This window comes from Gobio gobio (genome assembly GCF_949357685.1).
Source record: "Gobio gobio genome assembly, chromosome: 1".
Classification (NCBI taxonomy): Eukaryota; Metazoa; Chordata; class Actinopteri; order Cypriniformes; family Gobionidae; genus Gobio; species Gobio gobio.
In genome coordinates, this window is record NC_137097.1 from 55,535,915 (window position 1) to 55,562,988 (window position 27,074).

Consider the following 27,074-nt stretch of genomic DNA (forward strand, 5'->3'; position numbering starts at 1 on the left):
TTGGTTTCCTTATAAAGTTTTTAATTTGTCAAGTTTTTTGCCAGGTGGCTTTTTTAATTATATGATGTCATTACGTTGCTGTCTTGCCGCCAGCCAATCGCTGCATTGCCCCTCTTCGGTGAACACAGGAACACGCAGTAATCTTAGACAACTTAATCCAGATATTTTAATTTATATTTTATATTTTAATATTTTTAATTAGTTTGAAGAATCAAATTAGCCAGAGATCAGTTATCACGATTAAAAGATCTGGGATCTGTCAAATCATCTCAGATGTATTAAGCGAGGTACGAAGAACGGACCCCATGTCTTCTTCAGAATACACCATATACTTTGGCTTAAAGTTGTCACAGCGGCCCCAAGCATAGACCTAAAAACCACATTAGAAACATAATATCAAACTAAAGTGGCATCTGCAAACAAGTAATGCTAGACTTTTTCTCAGAACTAACTTCACTTTTCTAAGCCATTACTTTTAACTGGCTCCAATGTGATTTTTTTTGTTTTGTGTTTTTCTTCTTCACATTAACTTTGAAAATGTTCCACTAACATTGACAACCATAAAATGGGCAAATAATGATACATAGTATATATTGTTTTATAATCTAAAACCTACCAAAATTATTTTGTGAATTATTTATGTTTATAATATATACTAGATTTAGATATTAGATATTTTCAATAAGCCCCTTAGGATGCATTTTCTTTCATGAAAAATACAGTAAAAACTATAATATTATGAAATAGTGCTGTCAAATCGTAATCGCGAGGTTTGTGTTTATATAATATATGTGTGTGTGTATATAGCTTAACAAATTTATTAGACCACCACCCAATGTAAGGTTTGTGCCACAGCTGCCCTAAACTAACAGTATTGGTGATTATCAAAATAATTGTTTATGTTTCTGTAATGGTTAATCCACCAATAAGCTCTTTAGTCACAGTTGGCCAAGTCAAAGTCCGGACTTGAATCCTTTTGAAAATATTCAGGATTTAGTGGATTCAAAGATAGATTGCACAAACGTTTAATCAAAAGCAAGTTATTGGGAAAAACTAGAAACTGTTTGGAAGTCAATAACAACAGAGACTGTGGAAAAGTACTGTACATAAAAACAATGCCAGCAAGAAGTTGATAAAGACTATTTAGTTTCAGTTTGTTAAAGGACAACAAAATTCTTTAGTTGGTCCAATAAATTTAAACTGTGTGTGTGTGTGTGTGTGTGTACAATATGATCAGAGGAGAAGACTGTGGAAGAGGTGGTGGCAGAAACAGTGGAGAAGGTAGGGGAGAAAGAGACCATAGAGGAGACAGTGGATGAGTCAGTGAACAAGAAGGCATTACGTGGAGTAGCCACCTATAGGTGTACTTTTAAGTGAGTGGTCAACTAAATGACCATTGATTATAGGCACCACCAGCTCCTACTACTGGTGCTCTGTTTGCAGACAGGAGAACTCATGTGCCCATCAAGGTGTGAACAGGCATGTAAAAAGTAAAGGGCATCAGGCAAAAGAACAGGCACTTTAGTCAACAAGCGACATCATTTCTATTTGTGCTGGTCAATTATGAATAGGTAGGGGCCGCTGCTGCAAAATATTTGAGTATATATATTGAGTATAAATATTTGAGTGGCTCCTCCCCTAACAGATGCAATCTCACTCCAAACTTTTAAAGAGAACTTGAGAGCCCTGACACAGCACACAATGTCAGACCTGTTATACTGTACGCAGCCACGGGCTGTTAGCTTGAGAAAATGCATCAGGATTTTCAACAGTGACTACAACGAAAACGAAAAGCAGAATAGGCTGACAACAGCTAGTTTGAGTGCAACACTACGAGTGGCCCTTTCCCCAATTCCACCGAATCTGGATACCATCGTTTCAGAGCGGCAGTCTCAAATTTCACATTAATGTGAGTAAAAATAAATAAATCAGTTTGCCTCATAGTCTGCTTAATTATTGGAAAAAGTGTGTTTTCGTGAAATTAATGGTAACACTTTACAATAAGGTTCATTAGTTAACGTTGTTTAATTACATTAGTTAACATGAACTAATAATGAACTGCACTTATAAAGCATTTATTTATATTTGTTAATGTAAATTTCAATATTTACTAATGCATTATTAAAATATTGTTAACATTAGTTAATGCACTGTGAAATTAACATGAACAAACCATGAACAGCTGTATTTTTATGAACTAATTTTAACAAAGATTAACTGATGCTGAACAGAGGTGTTTGGTTTGTTCATGTTAACTAATGCATTAACTAATGTTAACTAATACAACCTTATTGTACAGTGTTACCAAATTAATTATAATAAGCAAACGGTGTAGCCTAGGTCTAAAATGTAAGTTATTTATTTATTTCCAGCCTTAGTGGGTCGTATGACTGGCATACCAAAAAAAAGTGGGTCGCAGTAGGCAAAAGGTTGAGAAACCCTGATGTAAAGGTAACGCTTCCTGTTTCACACAAAATTACAACTCATTGAATAATGCTGCACATTACAAGGCACGTGCAGAAAAAAACTTGCGGTTAACACTTTATTTTAGGGTTCAATTCTTGCTATTAACTAGTTGCTTATAAGCATGCATATTACTAGGATATTGGCTGTTTATTAGTACTTATAAAGCACATATTAATGCCTTATATTCTGTATGACCTTATTCATCCCTTAATCCTACCCAATGCCTAACCTAAACGCTACAAAACTACCTTACTAACTATTAATAAGCAGTATATTAGGAGTTTATTGAGGCAAAAGTCAACTTTTTTTTCAATCATATTTTTTGTGCTCATGTTTGGTGTTTGTTATTTCTGCAGGTTTATATTTTGCGTGCAAGCTTTGTCACCGTCCGTGCTCACACTGCTGTAATCCACCTTATGCACTTGCGCGGTTTTGCATAAAAAGCTATTCTTTTGAATTGTTGCTTGAATTAGTGAGAACGAGAAAGGTGTAAAAAAGCCTATATTGTTGAAAATGTACACTGATGTGTTACTAGAGTAAGCCTATTAGATAAACACAAACTTTTATGTCAGATGTGATTAATCATGCTTTATCGATTTGACAGCCATAAAATATTAGGCCTATTTGAATACATTTTTAAGTGTAATTTATTTATGTGATGTCAGCATCATTTCTCCAGTTTTCAGTGTCACATGATCCTTCATAAATAATTGAAATATGATAATATGCTGCTCAAGAAACATGTATTATTATCACCAATGTTAAAAACAGTTGCTTAATATTTTTGTGGAAACCAGGATTTTTTTTTTCAGGATTCTTTGATGAAGAGAAAGAAAATCATTGATTTGAAATAGAAATATTTGATTTTTGACATTTTTAATGTCTTTACTGTCACATATGATCAATCTAATGAGTCATTGCTGAATAAGACTATTAATCACTTTCAATAAAAATAAATAAATGTATATACTGTTAATTATACAATATTAACATTGTATAATACTGACAGTGACATTCAGACGTTTCTAACTACATTTTCAAATGCTTTTTGGAGCCAGTGAATGTGCAAGTTTAAAATGTAATTATGATCTACAGTGTGAAATACATTGAAGAATGTTAAAATGACTTATTTGCATTAATTTTAGCAACTTTTTATTTTATTTTTATTTGTCAGCTGTTACTGTGCAGTGCTGCATTTCCCAAAAGGAAACCATAGGCCTAAGTGGATAGAAGTAACAAGACTTTTGGGAAACGCAGCCCTGTAAGGGTTTTTGTCATTAACTGTTCCTGGATCCTGGACATTTTAGATGTGTCCCGTAGACTACTCCATGACCTGAGCAGAGTGTGTCCAATATGGGAAAATCAGATAATTTTAGTCTCTCATTGAGTCTTTCATTCAGCAAAATGAACTAATCTTTATTCAAGTCACACTTTGTTCATTTGAACAGAGTGAAAATGTTCTATTTTTCACAATTATTATTCACATGCACAATCTTTGATCATATTCCAAATGAAGAAATCATTATGGAAATCATTCCCCATACTGGGGAAGCTCCAGGAAGGGCTTGAAACCCCTTACTGTACATGATACTCATTCTAAAGTCATGAAAATAACATTTGTGCTGCTCTGTTTACAGGATTACAATGCTGTAAGAGTACATGCGTTTGGTAGTGCCACACTGAGACTAAAAACAGACAAACCAACCATCAAGATGGACAATATCACCCGTGAGGTACAAACTCAACATCTCCAAGTTTCCTCTTCTATCTGGAACTCTCGCTTGCATACATTTAGCATAAGTGAGGGAAAATCAAATAATTATTAAAATGAGGCAATTTTCCTGTATATGTTTTCTGGTGCATTCGAGATTAATGACAGTAAACATCTTTTCTCTGTTTAGTTTACAGTAGAAATAGAGCCTGCAGTGTCAGAAGAGCTTCCGTATGAAGCGCCTCTGTGGATCATCATTGTGTCAGTGCTGGCTGGAGTGATTCTGCTGGGCCTGATTGTCATCCTTCTGTGGAAGGTGCAGAACTTTTTGTGCTTCTATATTTCACACGTTCCTTTTGTTCTCACATCTGCATGTTATTCTGGATGGAGTGACACAAACAACTTAGTTTTACTTCATTAACACCATAAACAAAGTGTGAAGTTTGTTTTTTAAGAATCAAAGATATATTGCTATACATTTGAATCATCTTTTTCTGTGAGCCAACTTTTCAGGCACTCGTGATGGCACTTTGTTGCCTATAAACTTAACCAATCATATATTCCCGTTAACTATATAGTGAACGGTTACACAGACAAACTAAATATTTTTTCACTAAAAATAACCACATTATATTGTGAAAGTAAGTATGTGTATGTTCTTGTTAAATAGAATATCGATTTTACAGATTTAAATGTCCTGCTTTTGTTTTCCTCACAAAACACATTTTTTACAGTATTTTGCATGTATTTATTTTTTTACTTTAGTTACTTTTACGGTGTAGATACAGGTAGATGCTGCACATAGGGTATGGGTATATTTTAAATGATCATTTTAAATACATCACACATATATCACAACATTTGTACCAGAAGAGCAGAGTCAAGCCTAGATCACTTTCTCCAGCCATCTTGTCTTGTGTTTTGTTTGATTGCTCATATCTGAATCCTGTTCCCCAGTGTGGTTTCTTCAAGAGAGCCAACACCAGAGAGCTTTATGAGGCCAAGGCCCAGAAAGCAGAAATGAAAACACAGCCATCAGAAAATGACCGCCTTACAGAGGAGGACTGAGATTCGCTGGCTTTTGTGGGCCTCTGACACAAATAGCAAAGTCCGTAGGTGCCACAGCCAACAGCTCCCCAGCTAAAACGCTTGGCTTGATTAACAATAATATATTCCATGCAAGCTCTGCTAATACTGTCTTTCCTCCTCCCTTTTGAGACACAACACTTGCCTCGTCTGTTTTAGACTCTCATCATTGCTCTCAAAAGCACTAGAGGTTGTTTTTTTCCCCTGGAACAAATTGATATGTGAGGCTCTGTGTTATGTCCTCAGGCTTGGGATGCTTTTATCTTGGAGATAGAATGATGTCTTAAAACATGAACTGTATATTGCTTTAATCCAACTTCTGAACGCCTTTTCTTGCTTTGACAAGACTAATAACTTCCTTCTGCATTACCACGTTCTATTCTTTTTTGCCGTTTGAGGGCTTGCTTTCAACTGAGGCAACAAACTGCTTCTGATCACAACTGCTCTTACAGAGATAACAAGCTTTCCTTTCCCCCTTCACAATCTGCCGCAGAATTTATCACACATTTTTTACAGATTCTCTCTCATAATAGTCTGCTCTCTTCATAATTTCACTCGAGTTTAAAGAATGCTTGCTCTCAGTTGCTATATAATGTTAGTCTTGTAATCTCATAAACTACTTCATTCAAGGCGCTTCTCTGATACATTCTGTGGTAAGATGCTCGCCTCGCTCACAATGCACTTATGTTTTCTCGCAGAGTGGCTTTTTTAAGCGGGCTGTCTACTTCCGAACTATGGCAAAATACCAAGGCGTGAAGATTTGCAAGAAGGAACAGTACCAGGTAAACCAGGGATTTTTGATTGTGGACTCGACGAACAACAAGAAACACTGGATCACAAACTGGACTGAAAAGAAACAGTACTACTGATGAATGCACTCTCAAACTCTCTGTCTCCCTTAGACAGTGGAATGGACGTTTACAGACATTTATTATCTGAATCAATGCAAATCTACCTGATTTGATCATCGGAACTTCATCTGGATAACCGATACAAATGAGCATGTTCATATAAAACTGCTATATGAACTGATAATACAGTTTATTTTTAACTGAATACATGGACTATGTATGCTGGAGGGCTCAACAAGGATGTTTTTTGTGTTTTTTGAATGATACATTTTGACAAAAAGATAACTAGATGACATTGTTGTTCCACATTCTGGTGATTTGTCACCAAGATAATGTAGAATATATCACCAAACCTTCAAACATCAATGAATGTAATGCAAAATCAGTGTGAATTTACTGTTTAGCTCAAGGTTGTGTTTTGTATTTTAGTTCTTACACATTTATCTGTGTGAGGATTTTGTAAGTTATGTGCCCTAACTGAAAATAGCACTGAATTTTCTCTTCAGACTTTCCGATAGTGCTAAAATCTGTTGCCCAATCATGACTCACCATTTCATCCTTTTATGTGGTTCTTGCTTTATATATTTTTTATCTTGCATCAGGTCACGTTTGTGAAATATATATATAAAAAAACGAACATCTACCAAATGTGAATTGTTCCACACGAGAAGTAAACAGACACACACAAATATTCCTCGCCTATGCAATTGGGACTAGACCCAATCTCAAATTCAGCCTGTTTTAGCTCCACTCTGAGATGCTGTAGTGGTGCCTGATGTGTAACATGCCCTGATTCTTGTTAATGAATTTCATAGTCTTTTTTTAGATATTGTGGGTGTTTGTGTATGATGTACATATGTCAATTCAATTTGTCTTTTAAGAGTCAAGAGTCATGATGTTGTGGATGTTTTTATAGTTAATTATTTTAACGTTTTAATAATTACGTGGATCTTGTTTAGGCTACATGTAGGCTATAAATTAAACGTTAATTTGTTGAAAATAAGTCCTGTAAATCTTTTTTTTTTATGTTTAAAGCGTGTGCATTAATTAGCTCTCAAATCTGTGTTAGTAAATAAATAAATAAAGTGATATCTTAATAAAAAGACACTGATTGCATGTTTTCCCCTAATACGCGCTCATGTTACTAATTTTGTAAGTAATGAACAGAAATGTGATGATTTCTAATCCTGTTAAGCCTCACACCAGCAGGAAAGTAATTGCATTAGAGTTTGAATAGATGTCAAAACTAACCGCATTCTCAAGCGAGCGTCACGGGAGCGCGAGCCCCGCCTGCAGGGGGATTAGCACGCGCTAAACCTCAGATCCGCGCGCTCTGTCAGGTAACGCCGCAAACACCATCCACGACTAACCTAACAGCACAAACAAGGATAAATAAAGACATTGGTTCGGTCTGATTTGGTTTTCACGACACCAGCTGACAGGTCGGTGTCTGGACTTGCAAGTTTCTACGCTGTGAACTGTCGAGTGGTCTATCGTTTAGTAAATTACAGCGTAAATCTGAGCGGTGGGTCGCATCTTTTGGAGAGGACGATGTTCATCATATTTGAGAGTGACGGGAGCGCGCGAGTCAGCGTCGCTCGCGGGGAATGACGCTTCAGACTTTGACCAAGTGTTATCAAGTTAATTATTACCTGATGGACTAAATGAAGAATGCCGCACGTTTGGGAGTTCATTCTGATTCTCAACGTTAATGTCATCTTTGTAGAAGGTAAACTGCTCACATGAAAACTCACTCTCAGGATGCTTAAGATGTAGCTGCTGGCAGCTGTGTTGATAATAGACTAGCGGAATTGTCATTATGCTTGCAATGCATAAACACCCAAAGCTACATAATTATTACATTCAATGTGTCCTTTTTCTTTTTTCTTTTCTCGTAACAAAATGCTGTATATTTACTGTCTGAAGCGATTGTTTACTGACTGTCCTGCTTAAAACAACAATCTGAAGCCAGACTAAAGATGGTTTGCTAGTTTTAGCTGGTTAATGCAGGCTTAATGTTGGTCTAGCCAATCTGAAAAGTACCCAGAACCCGTCTAAAACCAGTCTACAGAATAGTTTATGAGACTGAGACCAGATAGGCTGATTTTAGCTTGTGTGTTTTTTCTCCCCCCAACAAGGTCATCATGTCAAAAATGAAAAGATTTTAAATGGAACAGCAGGGATTTCCCCCAAAACAATCAATTTCCTGCATAGCTATGTTTTCTTGTATTATTTTTTAAAGACAACAACAACGACAACGAACAGAGATTCAAAGAATATCATCTTAAACCAGATTAAGATAGTTTGCTGGACTTTAACAAGGTTTAAAATGGCTTCCCAGCCTGGCCAAGCTGGTCTACAGATGTGATCCAGGTAATGTGCCAGCCTAATCGGCTAAAAAGTGCCGAAACCCTTTTAAAGCCAGCCAGATGTGTCCAGCAAACCACCTTAGACTGGTTTCACCTGCTTTCTTTTCAGCAGAGTTCTCAATCCTTTGGTCATACTCCAAGTTTCCCTAAGAAATAAAAAGGGACAAAAAGAAAAACAATGTAGAGAGGTTGTCAGTGAGGCATGAGCATCTCTTCTGGAGTCTATGGTGTTCTTTTGCACTATTGAAGTACCCAGTTTGTTTTGCCAATTCTGAGTTTGACGTCATCCTTGCTCCTGGGGATGGGCATCTATAAAGTCCTGACACAAGTTAGATCTTCAAAGAGCGAGATATGTGCACAAAGGCTTTCTACACAAAAGCCCGTAATATATGTATGAAAGGAGGTCAGTCTAGTACAGAAGAGACTATGAGTGTGAGGAAAATCAAAACCAAGCCACCTGGTTAAATGCATGGGGATTATTTTCCTCATTCCAGCCAATAATATCAAAGTGACTCGTGCGTGTCAAAACCGTGCAGTGTAAAATAATATACGAGCCCTTTTTATGTTCAGTTCAATATCGCTCAGTGCACGCAGGGAGCCACACACAACAGAGAGGATATATGGCTAGCGGGGCTCAATCGAGTGTCAGCATTTCGTGAATCTCTGCACCTGCACTTACAGCAAATCCGTGGCTCTCGATGCTTCGAGATACTGTAGCCTCAGAAATGGCAGCATCCTGCGAGTCGTCATATAAGTGAAAGTGCACTAGCTTAGATACAGATGTCGATAAATTGGGGTGGAAGCAAATTGGGTTCCAATCCTCCGCCCCGTTCATGACGGGCACATCAAAGCAACCTGGCTTGAGAGTAGAGCTGTGGTGTGGTATATTAAAGAGCAGCCCTGAGTGCTTGACTTGGCAGTGGATATGATGCAAGCTGCAGCCTGAAGCCAGAGGGAGAGAGGTGAGGGGAATAGTGATGTGTGAGATAACAGAGTGAATCCAGAATGCTGGAGTCTGCTGCCTCTGTGACCTACTTTCCGGCTCCGCCAACACGGCCCAGAGCAGAGGATCCAGGATGCACCTGTCGTCATCTCACAAATGTGTTTTCTTCCCCTTCTTGCAATTAAGTGGTAGCTTGGCAAATATTGACTTCATAAATTTGCACGCACATTTTTCTTTTTTTCTTTTTTGTCAAACGCCTCAAAAAGACTTTTTAAATGTGCCTTGATGCATTAGAGACAACTTCATCCTCTCATTCGACAACAGGAACTTCAGCTCCACGGGGAGCTGGGGTCTATTACAGGTGTGACTGTATTGTCAAAGAGCCGTGGGTGAGTGATGTGTGAATCTCTTCTTTTCCCCGCAGCACAGCCAGTGTCATCAAAGCTGCACGATGGTTGGTGGGCATACAAAGATCTTGTCCAAGGGAGCTTTATACCAGGTAAGCCTTTCAAAACAGAACAGAAAACAGTGCGAGAGTATGCCGAATGTGTCTTGTCAAGAGCAATGCTGCTTGCCACAAGCAGACTTGCAAGATGTGCGGAGGCTTTGTGTGTTGACGTATAGCACATAAAACTCCAGGGTGCCAATGAATATTTAATTCTGTTTGATTCACACGTTTAATGTATCTATACACGGTGCGAAGGAGGTGGATTTTTGCATAAACAGTGTGAACACTATTTAACAGTACTTTGCACATGCTGCATTATAATTGAGAGATTAAATGGGGGAGTTTATAGTGCTTACATTTCACTAGATTAGTTGGCCTGATACTTTTAAGATTGCTAAATGATACATGCAAGATGGAAGTTATTTTAAAGGGGAACTTAAAGGGATAGTTCACCCAAAAATGAAAATTGCTGCTTACCCCCGTTGACTTTGTTTCTTCAGTAGAACACAAATTAAGATTTTTTAACTCCAACCGTTGCAGTCTGTCAGTCGTATAATGCAGGGGTTTTCAAACTTTATGATGCCATCAAGAACCCACCAAATATGATGAACCTTTTATGAGGGACCCCCTTCCTAAAATCCATCTATATCTTTTTTTATGTATGAAAATCATTTAAACGGTTAGATAAAAAGTAAGTGTGACATTGTAAATACAACATATTGTTTCCAACCTTTAATTGGCTATGCTTACTGTTGGATGTATAAACCTGAAGAAGAACATTTTCAATTAAAAAGTATTTGTATAAGCAACTTTCACAATAAATGTATGCAAGCAGCTTACGTACTGCGTTAAGAAGACAGCCTTACAACCCTAGTGAGCGAGATAAAGGGGACTATAGTGAGAAAAACTCTCTAGGAAGATACAAAGCAAACATATGCAATTTTGGAAAGTACATATACGGCAAGAAAGGAGAGAAACATTTAGAAATTAAACAGTTAGAATGTTCGGTAGACTTTATTCATTTTTGCTTTGTTTTTTAACCCTCTAAACATTTTCTGGGGACCCCTTGGAACCTTCTGGAGGACCCAGTTTGAAAACCCCTGGTATAATGGATGTGAATGGTAACGTGCATCTATGAGAGTAAAAAAAGATTAAAAAAACATGCACAGACAAATCCATATTAAACCCTGTGGCTCGTGACGACACATTAGGTGCGTTTACATGGAGCACTGTAATCGGTTTAAAAGTCCAATCCGAATAAAAATACTCCATATAAACACCTCAATCGGAATAAAAATGGCCAAACCGAATGAAATTGTAATCGGTTTGAGAGGGGTGGGATAAACCTTTTCATGAACCGATCAAACGAAAAATTCCACCATGTAAACGATCTGATCCGATTACTTTGAGCGCATGTCTTTCTGTGACGTGATATACAGCGCGCGCCTCCTCAACTGAAGAGCGTGCGCCGCGCTCACACCAGTCTAATGTTGACAAGAGAGGAAAGTTCATTTTTCTGAGGTATTAAACTTTTTATTTCGTAACATGTTATGAACATGATGTTGGAATAATGACACAGACATAGCCAGGCTACACCATCTCATCTTGACAGCGTTTGTCCTAGGCTTCAACTGCGCCTGACAGAATAATTTATTTTTCTGTGGTGATTCTTACACTTTACGACAAATAATAAATAGCTTTTATAAAACTATACAAGTCCTGGTGGCCGTTGAGAGCTGCCATTTCAACGGGGAACATTCAAGCTGCTCTCTGTTTCTCGTTAGTCAAGTTAGCTATAAAAAAAAAATTCAACAACTGCTTCAAATTGGTTAAGTAACATTACCCACAGTCTACTTTAATTACTTTTGTTAATATTTATACCTTTGTGATTATGGTATCTTTCCTTAATCATCTGAAATATATACGTTTAGTACTACTAGTAATGATGCTGAGCACGTCTTGAATGCTTCATTCATGTTTCACCGTATATCCTATGTTTTTATTAATAATTTGAGTGCATTTTATTTTTAATTTTGTGTTTTTCAAAATAAATGAATTGAATTCATTTTTGATTCCGCATTCATCATTCACAGCTGTTGAAATAGCCATTGTATAGGACATAAATTAGGTTAAACTACTGCATGTCCGCCCACAGAAAAATAAATAAATATAAAAATTACCAACACAGAACTATTGATCCACGATACGTAACGAATCTGAGGCGGCAGACAAACTGTGTGCGCATGTCAATGATTCCTACTGAAACTCAGCACTTGTAAACACCAGATCGGTTTAGATAACGTCTCATGTAAACAGTCCACCGAATCTTTCAATCGGAATGATTTTAATCGGAATGACAAAAAATTGCGCATGTAAATGTTGCGTGGCTAATGATGTCTTAAGACACGAGAAACCGAAAAGTATTTATATCATTTTTCACCTCAAATACACCAGGGTTGCCAACTCTCACGCATTTGGCGTGATACACACGCTTCTAGGCCCTGTCCCACAGTCTCACTCTGCCCAACTTAATCTCACGCCAAATTGCCAAACCTGCTTTTGATATTAAACAAAGTGTACGTTTTTACATTTTTTAAAAGTTTTAATACGAAATTCAAACAATACATATCGTTTTGGCGCACTTAATGAGGCACAACAAAAGCCAGAGCCGTTGCGACATGCTTTCATCTCACGGCGGCGCGCGCGGTCACATGATTCATGGAGCTCTCAATACTTCTAGCGCTGTGTCAATACATTTGAATGGCTTAAGCGGATACACAACAGCTTCACTATACAGGTGTTTTGTTTTGGTAAACAGTACAGCATAGTGTGCATTAATTATTACGTCAACCATATTTACAGGATCGTTTTATTTTGGAGAGTGATGGAGATGCAACATTGTTAACATTAATGTTTTTCTTGTATTTAGCCCTCAGATATTCCTTACTAATTGCTCACACTCATACTCATTGATGGTCAAATGTGACCATACACCTTAACTATTTTTCAATTAAATAAATGTTCTATATTTTAGTTCAATAATATTTATTGAATATTTTGAGGAGATCTTTTGGTACTAAATACTGTTCAACAATTTGTTAAATTTGCGCAATAATTATTGTCAATTGATGACCACTTAAAATATTTTTCTTCTAATATTTGTATTATTTATATTACATTTAGTGTAGTAATTAGGGTTAAAATAGAGAATTCCAATTCAAAGAGGCAAATTAGAGTCATGTTGTGGCTAGAAAAATAATAATTTTCATTTGTAATGCCATTACCCACCAGGTGTCTGTATGGCTCTTTAATAAATATACATGTATCTAGCCTAGTTGCTCAAAAAAGTATTGCAGATCATAACTGCTTACTTATTTTTAGGCATTTTAATAAATATTTAGATATGATCAAACACTAGATTTCTTTAAAAACGTTAATAACTTACATCCTAATATTTTTAATGATTCTTATATAAGCACACACAAGTGAATATTAATGAATTCAAGCACATATCATTTAACCGAAGAAACGTTTAAAATAGTGCTAAGGCAAACATATTTTTCGTTATGTACAGTAGGCTATATACATATGAATTCATACTGAATCAAGATCGAAATCCATATTTGTGCCAATCTTCTTGTGCCTATTTTCTTGCACTCCAACAATCTTTGTTTTATATAGTTTTTAATGGTGAATGTTACTTAAAAGTAATGAGCTACAATATTGCATTACTCCCTAAAAACTAATTGCATTACCTAGTTACTTTTCATGTAATACGTTTCATTACTTTTGCATTAGTTTTTCTCACCTGGCTTGTGCTGGATGGAAATGCAAATTCACTCCTGTACAGTAGAGGGCGCAGCTCAAATAAACCATTCAGCTGTGCTGCCATTCTGGAAAAGAAAGTGTCATGGGTGAATTGGATCACCGAAGGTCGGCAGCAAAGTCATTGGTTAATAAAGTGAGATTAAAATGCATTAAGTACATTTTTGTAATTTAGTGTATTTAATTATTGCAGGTTTGCGTAATAATCTGAGTTTGCATTTCACTGTTTTTATTCATTTTGAAGAATACTGAATCTGTTTTTGTACAAGTAAGATAAAAATGCATGCTCACATTTAGTCTAAATTTGTTACTTATTTGAAAGAGTAAGACATTTTGTTGTAAATTTAAAAGTAATGCGTTATTTTAGTTACTTTAAAAAAGTAATCTGATTACTAGGGATGTGCCCGAAGCCTAATGCTATATTCGGAAAGGAAATTACTAATTTTATGGAGTCCATAAAGAGACATGGTGATGGGGAAAAATGTGAGATGGAAGGAAATATTTCAATTATTTTGCCTTCTCTTTCCATTATAAAGTCGGGTAATAATATTGTATATAATTTGTGAGTGCATGCCAGGGAGCTGCTATCAATATGCGGAGTATTGAAATGGCTTTTGTACACTTTTTACTTTCACTTTACTTTTTCGAATTCACAATCACTCATACTCTGTATAGGGAGAGGCGGTACTGACCACACATTTTACAAGATAAGATATTTGTCAATGATGCTTAGGATCTGTTTCACACCAAATCGTCTGACATCGCTCTGTCAGTCTTCTCGTCTTACTATTGTAACGTATGGAATCCACTGGAGGCAAGCTTTACGAACCCAAGTGCTGTTTATTTATAAATCCAAAGTGAGCAAAACATGAACAGATAGTGATGGCAATTTCAAGACACTGCTTCATGAAGCTTCGAATCTTTACGGATCTTCTGTTCCCTTTCGAGAGTACTCTCGTATTGCGTAGCATACGCTAGGGGAATCTCTTTTCCTCAAGAATATGAAGCAAAAATTTTATCCTATAAATGTATCTATGTAAAACACAGTGCTCATAGCTAATACAGTGGAGCGTGTCTACGCTTCTGATTGGCTGTGTTGCGGCAACTGCAGGAACCTATGGCGAGGCAGAGCTCCCACCTAAACAGCTTGTCTACATTTGAATAACGAGTCTATGAAAGGCTGTGTCAAGCCATAGGATATCAGATTTTATCTCCTTCAGCGACCTACCCTTCGCTGATTTCCGGAAGCTTGAAGCCGCCGTAGAAACGCTGCCTGCCAACGAATCAATTGGTTCGGAGTGTGTATCAAACTGCCAAAGTCACATGATTTCGGTAAACGAGGCTTTGTTACGTCATCACTGTTTCGAAACACTTCGAAGTCAGTGGTTCAACTAGGGGGCGAGGAGTCACTGAGAACCACTGAACAAGTGTCTGTGGGTTTTACCTGATCTCTAAACATATTTTATACATCTGTATACGTTTTAATTAAACATTAGTATAATCAAAAGGAATAATAGTAAGTAATCTTCTCGTATTGGCTTGTTTATCTGAGCCATCCATGGAACAAAAAAAAAAAGCCCTGGCAATTGATAAAATAACATAGACACTTAATATTTAATTTTATTAGATGATTAGTTAATTGCATTTGAAATATTTTATTTTCAATAAAGCATTTGCAATAGACTTGTAAAAGACGGTTTTATGTATGTTTGGCCTGTGTTTTTGTTGCATTTACACTGCCTCGGTCTGCCCATCACTATGAACAGATACAAAACAAACGATGACTTGAATAGACTTGACTAAACAAAGAACTTACCAACAGTGGTTTACCGGAAACATTCAATACTCAACAAGGACACACTGCAAACATGAAGGCTTAAATACACAAGGACTAGTGAGTAAGACAAGGGACACCTGTGAACAATCAAGACAATGAACCAAGATCACATGACCATGGGAATCACATGACAACCAGGAAACATGACCGTGAACATGACAAAATAAGAAAATTAAACATGAACATGAAACAAACCATAACACACTGTGACAACTATCTTCACTAACTTGTAATGTGTTACCCAGACACTGTTTTTTAAAGTGTGCTTTTATCCAGCAAATAAATACATCAAAAGTGACAGTAAAGAATTTTACATTGTTACAAAAATATTCTATTTCAAATAAATACTGTTCTTCTGATTTTTCTAATACAAAATATATCAGTTTCCACAAAAATATTAAGCAGCACAACTGTTTTCAACATTGAGGATAAATGTTTCTTGAGCATCAAATCAGCAAGAATGATTTCTGAAGGATCATATGACACTGCAGACTGGAGTAATGATGCTTAAAATTTAGATTTGATCACAGGAATAAATTACATTTTAAAATATATTAAAATAAAAAAAACATTTAAATTGTAAAAATATCTAACATCATTACAGTTTATACTGCTTTAAAGGTCCCATGGCATGAAATTTTCATTTTATGAGGTATTTCAACATTAATATGAGTTCCCCTAGCCTGAATATTGTCCCCAAGTGGATAGAAATGTTGATCGGTGTAAAACCGAGTTCTGGCTGTCTCTCTCTGCCTTTGAGAAAATGACAGGCCAGACTAGCCAATCCTGAAGTCTCCTGCTTTGACGTCCAAGCAGGAACGGTTTCCTCCCTTTCCCCCGCCCAGAGAATCTGGCACGCCCATGCAAACACTCGAGATCATTAACGTTACTTGTGAGTGAACACTGGCAGTTTCTCAGTGTTTGGATGTACAAATGAAAACAGAAGTCTTTCTTCAGTTCCTTCTGATCTGTGATCATTGATTTCTTATGTGTAGCTAATTATTTATTATTTGTGGACATGCAGCGGCTTCTCTCTCTCTCCCGACAGAACGGTGTTTTCGTGTTTTCTATCTTGTGAGTCAGTGTTTTTGTACGTCCTCGACACGTCTATCTGTTCTTAAATGTGCATACAGTCGGGAGTTTCTGCTCAACATCAGCAGAGCCACATCTTTAGAGATAAACTTCAAACACGCCGAAGCTCGGCCTCCAACATCCCCGACCCCCAGTACTGCATCTGGCCCACAGCGGAGGCACCAAACGCGGCGTGAGATTAAGCAGAAGGAGGGTAAGCGTGAGGGTATCCGGCTAGGCTAGCCAGCTTTCCCCACAATAAACTGGATTACATTCGATTACAGCTGTTGTGTCTTTGTTTGCGCTGTGTAACGTCACTCAATGCGCGTCAATGACGCTATTCATATGATTGGAACATATCTAGAAATAATGCTATATTCAACACTTACTAACTCGTTCATCTCGCTGTAATGGTACATTGCATGTGTTACAAAGTTGGTAGAATAATGATGAAGAGGACTCGGTGTGACTGGGACTCGTGTTTATTCAGAACTCTCAGATACAAACACAATAAACTCGCGCTGACTGACAGCGCTCTCATAACGCAGTAGTTACTATAAATAACTTTGTTAGCAATCGCTTCGTCTCCGTGATGTCCGGTTCGCGAACGAATCATTCTTTTGAATCGGTTCTTTTTAGTGAACCGAACCAGTTCACCAAATCGGACTGAATCGTTCTAAACGGTTCGCGTCTCGAGTCAGCGCTGATCCATAATTTACTAAAGTTACTAACTTTCTGACATGAGTGACAGCCCCTCCGACTAGAAATAAACTAATAACCTGAAGTATATGCTAGTAACTACAACAGTTCACCCTGAACTGAGACATGCTGAGAGAACTGATGAGAAGTGAACTCAGGTCCATCCGTCTCTCTGGCAGACTCGTGCCTGCTCGTGCCTCGTTAAACCACGCCCCCTCCGCTCATTTAAAATGCAAAGATGTCAGCCAATCACAACAGTGGGCGTTTTTACTGAAGTCTCACAGCAGACACGCCTCTTGAAGCAGGGCATTCAGCCACAGGGCAAACAGCAGTATAGAAAAAATGCCTTTTATTTCTAAATTATGACATTTTATGATGTAAAAATCATACTAATAATATAAGTACACCTCAGGAAACACTATAAAATAATAGAAAAATGCCATGCCATGGGACCTTTAAATCAAACAAATTTAGACTTGGTGAGCAAAAGAGACTTAGTTCAAAAACATTTAAAAAATCTTTGTGACCTCAAACTTTTAAATGGAAGTGTGACTTTTTCTGAGACAAAATCTGAAGAATTCGGCAAAATTGATTTAAACATTGTAAAATGTAATAATAATCAAATTAGCTAGAATATTTAATAGGTGAACACGCAGGATGAATTACACAGTGTGGATGAATTAATTCTCTGCATATCTTGTTCAGCGGGTGCAGATCCCATGTGGGCCTGGTTATAGCTTAATCTATTTTTACAGCTTGTGGTCTCAACTGATTAATGCTTACTGTTGAAGCGGAGGTCTGAGACACTTTATGAGTTTTATTCCAAGTACTTAATTATGTAGTCAGTCAGTATGTATGTAACCAGGAAAGGACCCCTTTGAACGTTGACAACTATGGACTATAATGGTATTTTCTATTTAGCATGCTTAAAACATTTTAATACATCTATAGGGGACAGATCCATACAATTCCTACATATTCACAAAGAAGGGTCTTTATATTTAAAAAAAAAAAAAGTTATGTTAGATCTACTTACAAGGACACAGCAGTGCAGCATCAATCATAGTTGTAAGGGATATCAAGTAAGCCCTATAGCAACTCATAAATATATGTATTGCACATAAATTTACCTCTTTATTAAGCATTCTGCAAGGGAGAAAAACTCTTTGGATTTATATTGCGTAAATGTCCTTGAGACTTAGAAAGGGACTATGAAAGAAAGAAGAAAAGAAAGCATTCAAAGACCAAACATCCTCCGTTTCCCGGAGCATGTTGGATTCATCTCAAGACAGTTCTCACAAGTAAAACACTCTTTTGCTTGTCCAAATGGTTTTGTGAATACTATAGGCAGCGATTTAATAGTAATCTTTTAAAATGTAGTGTTTGCCTTAAGCACTTGTGACACTTGTTCGGTTGTTCACGGTTCTGGTTAAATTTGATCTTACTGTAAAATATCAGGTATAGTTTAGGTGAAGTGTGTAATTTCTGCACCACCAAATAAAATGGAAGCAATTGCTATTTTTTCAAAACAGGGCTGCGTTCAGCCCCAACAAAACGTTGCAAAACGTTTTTTAAATGGAAACGGTGCTGCGTTGAACACCCTGTTCTGATGACGCAAGAGTTGCAACTATGGCAGCTGAGAAGGCCATTCTTTGTGTTCTTTTTGAGGAATTTTCGGAGCCTGATGAAATCAATATAAATATGTGTTTAATAGTGCAAAATACATGCAATCACTTGCCGTCCAGAATAAAAGACAACATCCCAATCCCATTTAATTAACCTTTTTTTTAATCTCCTGGTAATCAATTCTAATTTTATTTTATTTTATTTCTAGTTCTTACTTTTTTAATAGCTTGTATTTTCTTTCTCATTTTTATTTAAAGCACTTAACCATGTATGAAATTTGCCTTGCAATGAAGTTAAAAATATAAATAAATACATCATCATCATCATGTTGATATATATATATACTGTATTTTTTATTTTTTTTAACGACAATCATGTCTTCTAATATCTTCAATTGTTGCACATACATACTGAGCTGCAGCGGACACATTTGTAAACAACTTTACTTGGACCCATTGTGTGAGCTGTCTCTTTAATACCGCGTGGTTTATATACATGTTGCTGCTGATTGGGCTGACATTTTTGACACACCCACCAAACGAGATAAAACGCATCTCACACCTAATAAAGGCCTTCGGAAGCTTTTTTCGGTAAGAAAAATATCCATATTTAGCACCTTACAAAGTAAAATATCTAGCTTCCGGCGGACCACCTTCCATATTCAACCTATAAAGAAAGTGTAACGCCTTTTGCAGTTCAAAACACTAATACTAATACGTCCGACGTCATTGTTGCACCAGTTACACTTTTTTCGTCAGTTGAATACAGAAGGCGGTCCGTCAGAAGCTAGATATTTTACTTTATAAAGTAAAGCCGTGTGGAGTACGTTTATGATGGATGGATGCACTTTGTTTGGGCAGTCGTTCACTGCCATTATAAGGCCAGGACATTTTTTATATAACTCAGATTGTATTCATCTAAAAGAAGAATGCCATATACACCTAGGATGGCTTGAGGGGGAGTAAATCATGGGCTAATTTTCACTTTTGGGTGAACTATCTCTTTAAGTACATTTATGAATGATTAATCATACTCACAACAGGAATCAAATGTAACTGTAAATGGAATAAAATGTAACTCTGTAAATGTTTATTTTAAGAAAGAGACTACTTTGAGTTTAGGAGGAAGAAACCCTTTTCCGTTTTATAATTTTGTCTTATCAGTTGAATGTGATACGCCAAAAAGTCTCATGATTGACAAGCATTGGCTATTTTCAGTCATGGACTATTTCACTCCAGTGAGATATGAGCCTCTCTTTAATGTGTGCATATTCATGAACGAATATTTCTGTCTTGTTTTTGGCACACTCATTATATGCTTACATAGCTATGGCAGAAAGTTCTGACACTGTTAATTGCTTGAGAACATCTCTTCTGTTCTCCTGAGGGTTATGCTGAAGCTGCTACATGAGATGTTCTACTTTTGAAATCCATGGTGAAAACCTGTCACAAAAAAAGCAACGTGTGTTATATTTCACAAACAAAATCAGAGACGATGTGTGTATAATCATCATACACCCTTGAAAATAAAGGTGCCAGGAAGAACCAAAAAGGGGGTTTTCACAGTGATGCCATAGAAGGACCATTTTTGGTTCCCTGAAGAACCGTTTTGTGAAAGGTTCTTTAAAGAACCATTAGTGCAATGGAAAGGTTCTTTGGATATTAAAGGTTCTTCATGGAATCCTCCAAAGAACCATTTAAGAACCTTTATTTTTAAGAGTGTATGAGGGATTTCTGAAGGATCATGTTACTCTGAAAACTTTCTACAAAAACTCAATATAACGCGTGGAACGCTTTTGTTTGCTTTTAACATTTAAAAAATAAACAATATTTAAGTGTTGGGCTGACGTTTCAGGTGATTGAATTTATGTGCTTCTGTTAGCAAAACCATAGAAGCAATTCACCATTATGCTGTAATTAGGCTATATGTTCGGCTATCTCCCATCAGCACTATAAGCAAACATTGTGTAAGCAAATCTGAACAAAGCAAAACCTTTTAATGTCTTTCTCTTCATCTGGAAAACTGCACTGTTGAATAAATTCTCAATTGCAGAAATGTGTAAAGCCAAGAGAATATATGTATATAAATATACAAAGACATATTTGAAGCATTAAAATAAATGTTCTTCTTCCATATTTAAGACTTTATGCAGATTTCAGTATGATGTAACATCAGCGCTCAGGCATTGTACTGTACACTGTTCAGTTGATGTATTTGTCTCCTGTCATACCTAAACACCACTGACAGAGATCTCATTAATGTATTGAACCCAAAGCCAAATCTGGCACAGATCCCTGGGGATGAGGGTGCCATCTGTCTACCACTCATCAATTGCTACAGCAAAATCATTATATCACTCTGGATAGGGCAGACTGTTAGCACTAGAGCTCAAAACGCTCTGCTGACCTTAACAATGGATTCAGAGAGAGTTCAGATAAAAATACAAAGACACTCAACAGGACCTTAAAGAGAGAGTTCCCCCAAACATGAAAATTACCCCATAATTTACTCATCCTCAAGCCATCCTAGGTGTTTATGACTTTCTTTTTTCAGACGAACACAATCTGCGTTATATTAAAACATGTCCTTGCTCTTCCAAGCTTTATAATGGCAGTGTATGGCAGCCCAAAATTTGATTGATGGGTTTTTGTAAGAAAAATATCCATATTTAACACGTTATAAAGTAAAATATCTAGCTTCCGGTGGATGGGCTCCCGTATTCAATTTACAAAAAAAGCATAACGATAACGTTGGACGTAGCGTAACTGTTTTGAACTGCGAGAGACGCTACACTTTCTTTGTAAGTTGAATACAGAAGGCGGTCTCCTGGAAGCTAGATATTTTACTTTATATTAGGGCTGTCAAAAGATTAATCGCGATTAATCGCATCCAAAATAAAAGTTTGTGTTTACATAATATATGTGTGTGTACTCTGTTAATTATTATTTATATATAAATACACACACAAGCATGTATATATTTAAGAAAAAAATATTATTTTTATATATAAAACATTTATATTTAAATATATTATAGATTAAATAAATGTATATACAGTATATACATGCAAAAATTTCTTAAATATATACATGAATGTGTGTGTATTTATATATAAATAATAATTAACAGAGTACACACACATATATTATGTAAACACAAACTTTTATTTTGGACGCGATTAATCGCGATTAATCTTTTGACAGCCCTACTTTATATATATGTGTTTAATATGGATATTTTTCATACAAAAAAACAATCGATTCGCTTCAGAAGGCCTTTACTAACCCCCCAGAGACGTATGGATTACTTTTATAATGGATGGATGCATTTTTTTGGCCTTCAAATTTTTTTGACTGCCATTCACTGCCATTATAAAGCAAAAAAATATGTTTATATTTCCATTTTTTTTATATTTCTCCATTTTCCAGTTCAATATCATGACACAACTAGTGTTTGACAACCTTGTGGCTTTAGAATTTTGTATATGTAATATCTTACATAAGCACACATTTCTTACTCATTCCTCCTTCAATTTTATAAACAGTTGCATATTTTGTCTGTCCTTGACATTTAAGAAAGCACAGGGAGAGGCAGTGAAAGTGAGAAGTGAAAAACATAAAAAACAATTTCACGTAATGAGCTCAGTGGATGTTAGGATGCCAGACAAAAGCAGGATTACATCTTAGTAAGATCACAGTTTTGGAAACAATCATTTATTTAGGTCACTGTACAAAGAGATGTTGAAAATACACGAATCGCTCGTAAATAGCTTTCATGCATTCGAAGGAACAGAGCTTGTGTTATTTCTACAGTTTCCTAGTATAGCGTAATCTTTGTATCTAATGCATTTTTTCATTCTGATTTAATACGCCAACGCATCACGTAGCCTAGTCAGTTTTCACTCCCACAGAGGAAAATCAGGTCGGGGATCGCTTGTTCATGCTGGATAAATCTGTTTATAATCTCAGCCTATGGGGACAAAAGGTGATACTCTTTGCATTGAAACATCCAAGCTCTTGGTGATTGACATGGCCACTGTGGAGGTCAGGGTCGCAATATCATTTGCGCTTATGCTGCTGTCACTAACCTCTGCTGGATTCCGTTAAAGGGATAGCTCAAAAATAAGTCTGTCCTGATTAGTCATGAAAACTCTTTCTTCTGTGGAACATAAACGTAGCCTGATGTCGTCATACTCAGTCTGAGTCTGATACTGCGCCATTGGACTGTGATTATGGGGTGTGTTTCAACCAAACCAGGAAAGGAAATGCCTCTGCACTCAATTGGATAGACCTACAACCAATCAGAGCAACGGAGTAAGTGACGAGTTGAGCGACGCATAGTTGTCAACAGAACTCAACTGCGTGCACGCTGGAAGAAGTAGAAGAAGAAAATGAGTGTAAACAATATTTGTCGGTGTAATAAAGAATTTAAAGGCCCACTGAAGTGCTTTGAAACGCGCAGCATTATTCAATGTGTTGACGTAATTTCCCCTGAAACGACTCCAGCTGTTAGCAGCTCCTCCCCTTTTTTGAAACAGCCAATAGCATTTCGTCAATACCACAGTTTGACTAGAGCCTTTCTTTTTGGTAAAGCCAGTTTTCTCCTAATCTCTAACTGTTTATCATCATAATCTCCTCCATATCGCTTTGAAATACAACATTCTGTGCAGAATTTAAATGGGTCCGATATGTTTTGTTGTCTGCGCCGACTCGCGCATATGATCCGCGCTGCGCTGCGTTAGAGTATCCAACGTTAGTCTAACTTCAGACCAGAGCTGTTGGTGAGTGTGTGTGTGTGCGGTGGGCGTGAAACTAACGTGAAACCAGACTTCATTCGCCTCAACTGAAAGCATTACATGTCTGAATCGTTTCCAATCGCATGTATAGTGCGCTATGTGCCATTCACCATGTAGAAAATAGTAAATGTTTGAACAACTGACCGATTTCAGACGCAGCTTCGGAGTCTATTTATAGTGTAGGGGGCAGGACGCTTCAGAATCTAGAGAGCATTTGATTGGACAGAAGATTTGATGAGAAGGTGAAGTCTGCGATGTTGTCATCAAAATCTGTGATTCATTTTAACGAAAGTGAGAGACTGTAAATTTTGAATGCTTATATCTCCTAATTGCAAATGTTGTCATTGTTTTGGAACACACCAGCTTATTCATAACCTTAAGGCAAACATAATCATACTAAAAGCTAAAAAACTTCCGTTTTGATTTCAGGGGGCCTCTAAGGATACACGGAGTACTTACCAACACAATCATAATTTTTGAGAGAAATAGTAAAAGTGAATGCATATACGAACAAGTTCTCCGTTTAGGATTAGAACGAATTCAACCCATGCGCTCTTTGGAGATGTGGAGGATTACGTTACTGTCGATCATCAGTCCATCATGGTATAAAGCCCGCCCTGACAATTTGATTGGTCCGAACAGCTAAAGTCCAGATCGAACTTCCCGAAATCAAATGTTTTGGGCGGGGCTAGGTTAGGCTTGCATCCAGGCTAACATAAACAAAGATATTTTGGAAAATGTGATATTTTTTGCCCATACAATTGAAGTTGATGTTGTTATTTCACAGAAGATAGAAAGTTTTGGAACGACATGAGGGTGAGTAAATCATTACAGAACTTTTTGGCTGAAATTATGTCCTTTTAAAGACAGGGACTTCCTAGGTGTTGGGCTCCTCTCTTGATCTGTCACATTAATTTTCTAAACAAATATGAGGTTCGAGGTTCAATGCACTAATAAAAAACTTCCAATCAGCAATGAAGTTGTTTACTGTTTTAGGACTGTGAAACATCTCAGAGAATAAATTAATCATATAAGGTCAACTATGTCCTTTGGCTGCGTGGCGAATGTGACTAATTCCATCTGTGTTTCTTTTTTTTCACGAGTTTGTTTACGCAAAGCGAATCGCATTAACATGCAGTTCTTTCATTTGGATGCACAATAATGACCTCAAAAGAGAACCGGTGCTGCGCCTGGTAATTAAGTGGTAAAACCGATTGCTTGTCAAAAGGTTGTCTCGAAAGATATCAACCTTTAGATCAAAACTCAAAAACAACATCCACACCATGGATGGGGCTAAAGGAGGAAATTTGGGATGAGCAATTTGAGATAATCCCAAACATATCCCCCACCAATCAGATCATGACCCATTACAAAACGGCAAACGCATCAGTCTACTGCTGGAATTTAAAGCAAATGCTCTGAACGTGACTTTTTATGTTTATATTTTCCTAGTGCCATCTTTCTGGGGACTAGTTAACACTGCCTGGAACCTGTGCGCCATTGGGAAGAGACAGTCGCCTGTCAACATCGAAACCAGTCGAATGATTTTTGACCCCTTCCTCAACCCACTGCGACTCAATGCAGGGCAACGTAAGGTAAGTACCAGAAAGGAGACTGGATATCATATTTTCTTAAAATACACTGTGATTGACAGTTGCAACATAATCCTTTCTCTATAATATCCGTTTAATCGTAAAGTAGCTATTTTTCACATTATTTAAACCGGTAGAAGATGTACAATCACACAATTCAATTTAGACCACTGTCCCATAATTCACTGGAATTTTGACAAGATCGGGTCACACGGCATAACCCCAGCTTAGCGGTCCATTTGTCAAATCTAATCACATTCTGTATTTACTTCTATCTATGGCTGTTGTTTAGACCGCTAGCTGTTTGGTTTGTTGCTGAATCTTAATTCATTGGATTGCTTTTTTATATACCTCTAATGGCCAATGAAGCAGATCTTCAATTATTTTTGCCAAGCATAATAGTGAAACCTTCCAAATGAAGCCTTTGAAGATGGCTAATGCTCCACGACTGTTAGTTTGTTACAACGGTCCTGTAATGAGATGGCTAATTCTCTCCGGCGTGCAAAATTGCTTGGCATTTGCTTTCAATGAAGCGCACCTGCAGTCGGTCAGCAGATTAGTGTGACTAAACTCATTTACCAGGCAGACACAAATGCAGCGTTTGATTATTGATGGTTGGTATACATCAGATATCGGTCTGACCTCTATGGGATTCAGACAGTTGTTGTCATACAGATCTTGAGTGCAAAGGGGGGAATATTATTCCACAGAGCTGGAGGGAAAGGAAGGAGTTAATTCCTGATTTAACATCCTGTTTTATGATTAATGCTGCTGTGCATCTGCTGGGGGAGATTAGGCAGGCTCACCATCTGTGCTGACAGGGCCTGTCAGTGAAGAATTCTCCAGTGAAGCTCCAAGAGGTTGTGGTTATGGATGATATACCATAGTTCATCGTCTCTCAATAATACATTAGTACCCTAGACTTAGTCAGGAGCCAGGAATAAAAGCGTGCTCGTGTTTTCCTCTGGAGGTTTTTCTGCTCTTATTTCAAGAGACCTAATTACATTTATGTATGCATTGCTCCTTTGAGCTAGTTATGACTGTGCTCTGTATGTGGGGAGTTGATGTTATTCCTAGACAAAACTCCATTGGAGACCTAAATGTTCTCCATGAATTCAAGTCAGTTTGATTGGTTAGTGACATTGGTTACCAGAGGGCTGTTAAATAATGGAATCTGTGCATGAAAACTGTGGGCAGTAATGGAAAAGTTTATGGTCTCTTTTAGATAGACAAGGCACTCTTTCATTCTTAAGTTGCTGAATGGAAATATCGGATTTGTTTTGTTCTTTTTGTTTTGGTCTCTTTAGTTCAGTTAATTGTGAGATATACAGTCAAACCAAAAATTATTTAGACATCAGATATATTTTTTTACTAGTGGGTGCAGGACACTGTAGAGCTCCGAACGTCACATGACCCATTCTGTTTACAACGCCATATTGGCAGGCAGAAACAGCCTGGAGCGAATATTAAATGATTGACACCAGCATGAGTTTCAAAGCAACACAGTTCACTGCGCATCTTAATTCAAAAGACATAGACCTGTACATAGCAAAACGTAATAGATTAAACATAACAGATCCCCCTTAAGAATCCGGACCAATTTCTCCTTATAGGAAAATTGGGGGCATATAAAACAAGCTTAATGGACCACTTGTCACATGTTTCTGCTAACAAACATTTTATCAGTTTTTTTGCTAAATAGCAGGTTTTTTCTGTTTATTTTCTTTTTCACAACATATATCAAACTTACGTATA

General features: G+C 37.0%; 2 protein-coding genes across 2 annotated transcripts in view; both read left to right on the forward strand.

The window, feature by feature from the left end:
- itga3a (integrin, alpha 3a) overlaps positions 1 to 6,217 on the forward strand; it is a 38,143-nt gene extending 31,926 nt beyond the window's left edge. Inside the window, exons 18-21 of the mRNA XM_079810860.1 lie at positions 4,104 to 4,199; positions 4,368 to 4,493; positions 5,135 to 5,242; positions 5,962 to 6,217. Of these exons, the coding sequence (XP_079666986.1) occupies positions 4,104 to 4,199; positions 4,368 to 4,493; positions 5,135 to 5,242; positions 5,962 to 6,132 (501 nt within the window). The 3' untranslated portion in view covers positions 6,133 to 6,217. The remainder of the gene's footprint in view (positions 1 to 4,103; positions 4,200 to 4,367; positions 4,494 to 5,134; positions 5,243 to 5,961) is intronic.
- Positions 6,218 to 7,434: 1,217 nt separating this feature from the next.
- The window catches only part of ca10b (carbonic anhydrase Xb), a 34,475-nt gene continuing 14,835 nt past the window's right edge, over positions 7,435 to 27,074 (forward strand). The window contains exons 1-3 of the mRNA XM_079823571.1: positions 7,435 to 7,843; positions 9,851 to 9,925; positions 25,180 to 25,322. Coding sequence (XP_079679697.1) covers positions 7,786 to 7,843; positions 9,851 to 9,925; positions 25,180 to 25,322 — 276 coding nt within the window. The 5' untranslated portion in view covers positions 7,435 to 7,785. The remainder of the gene's footprint in view (positions 7,844 to 9,850; positions 9,926 to 25,179; positions 25,323 to 27,074) is intronic.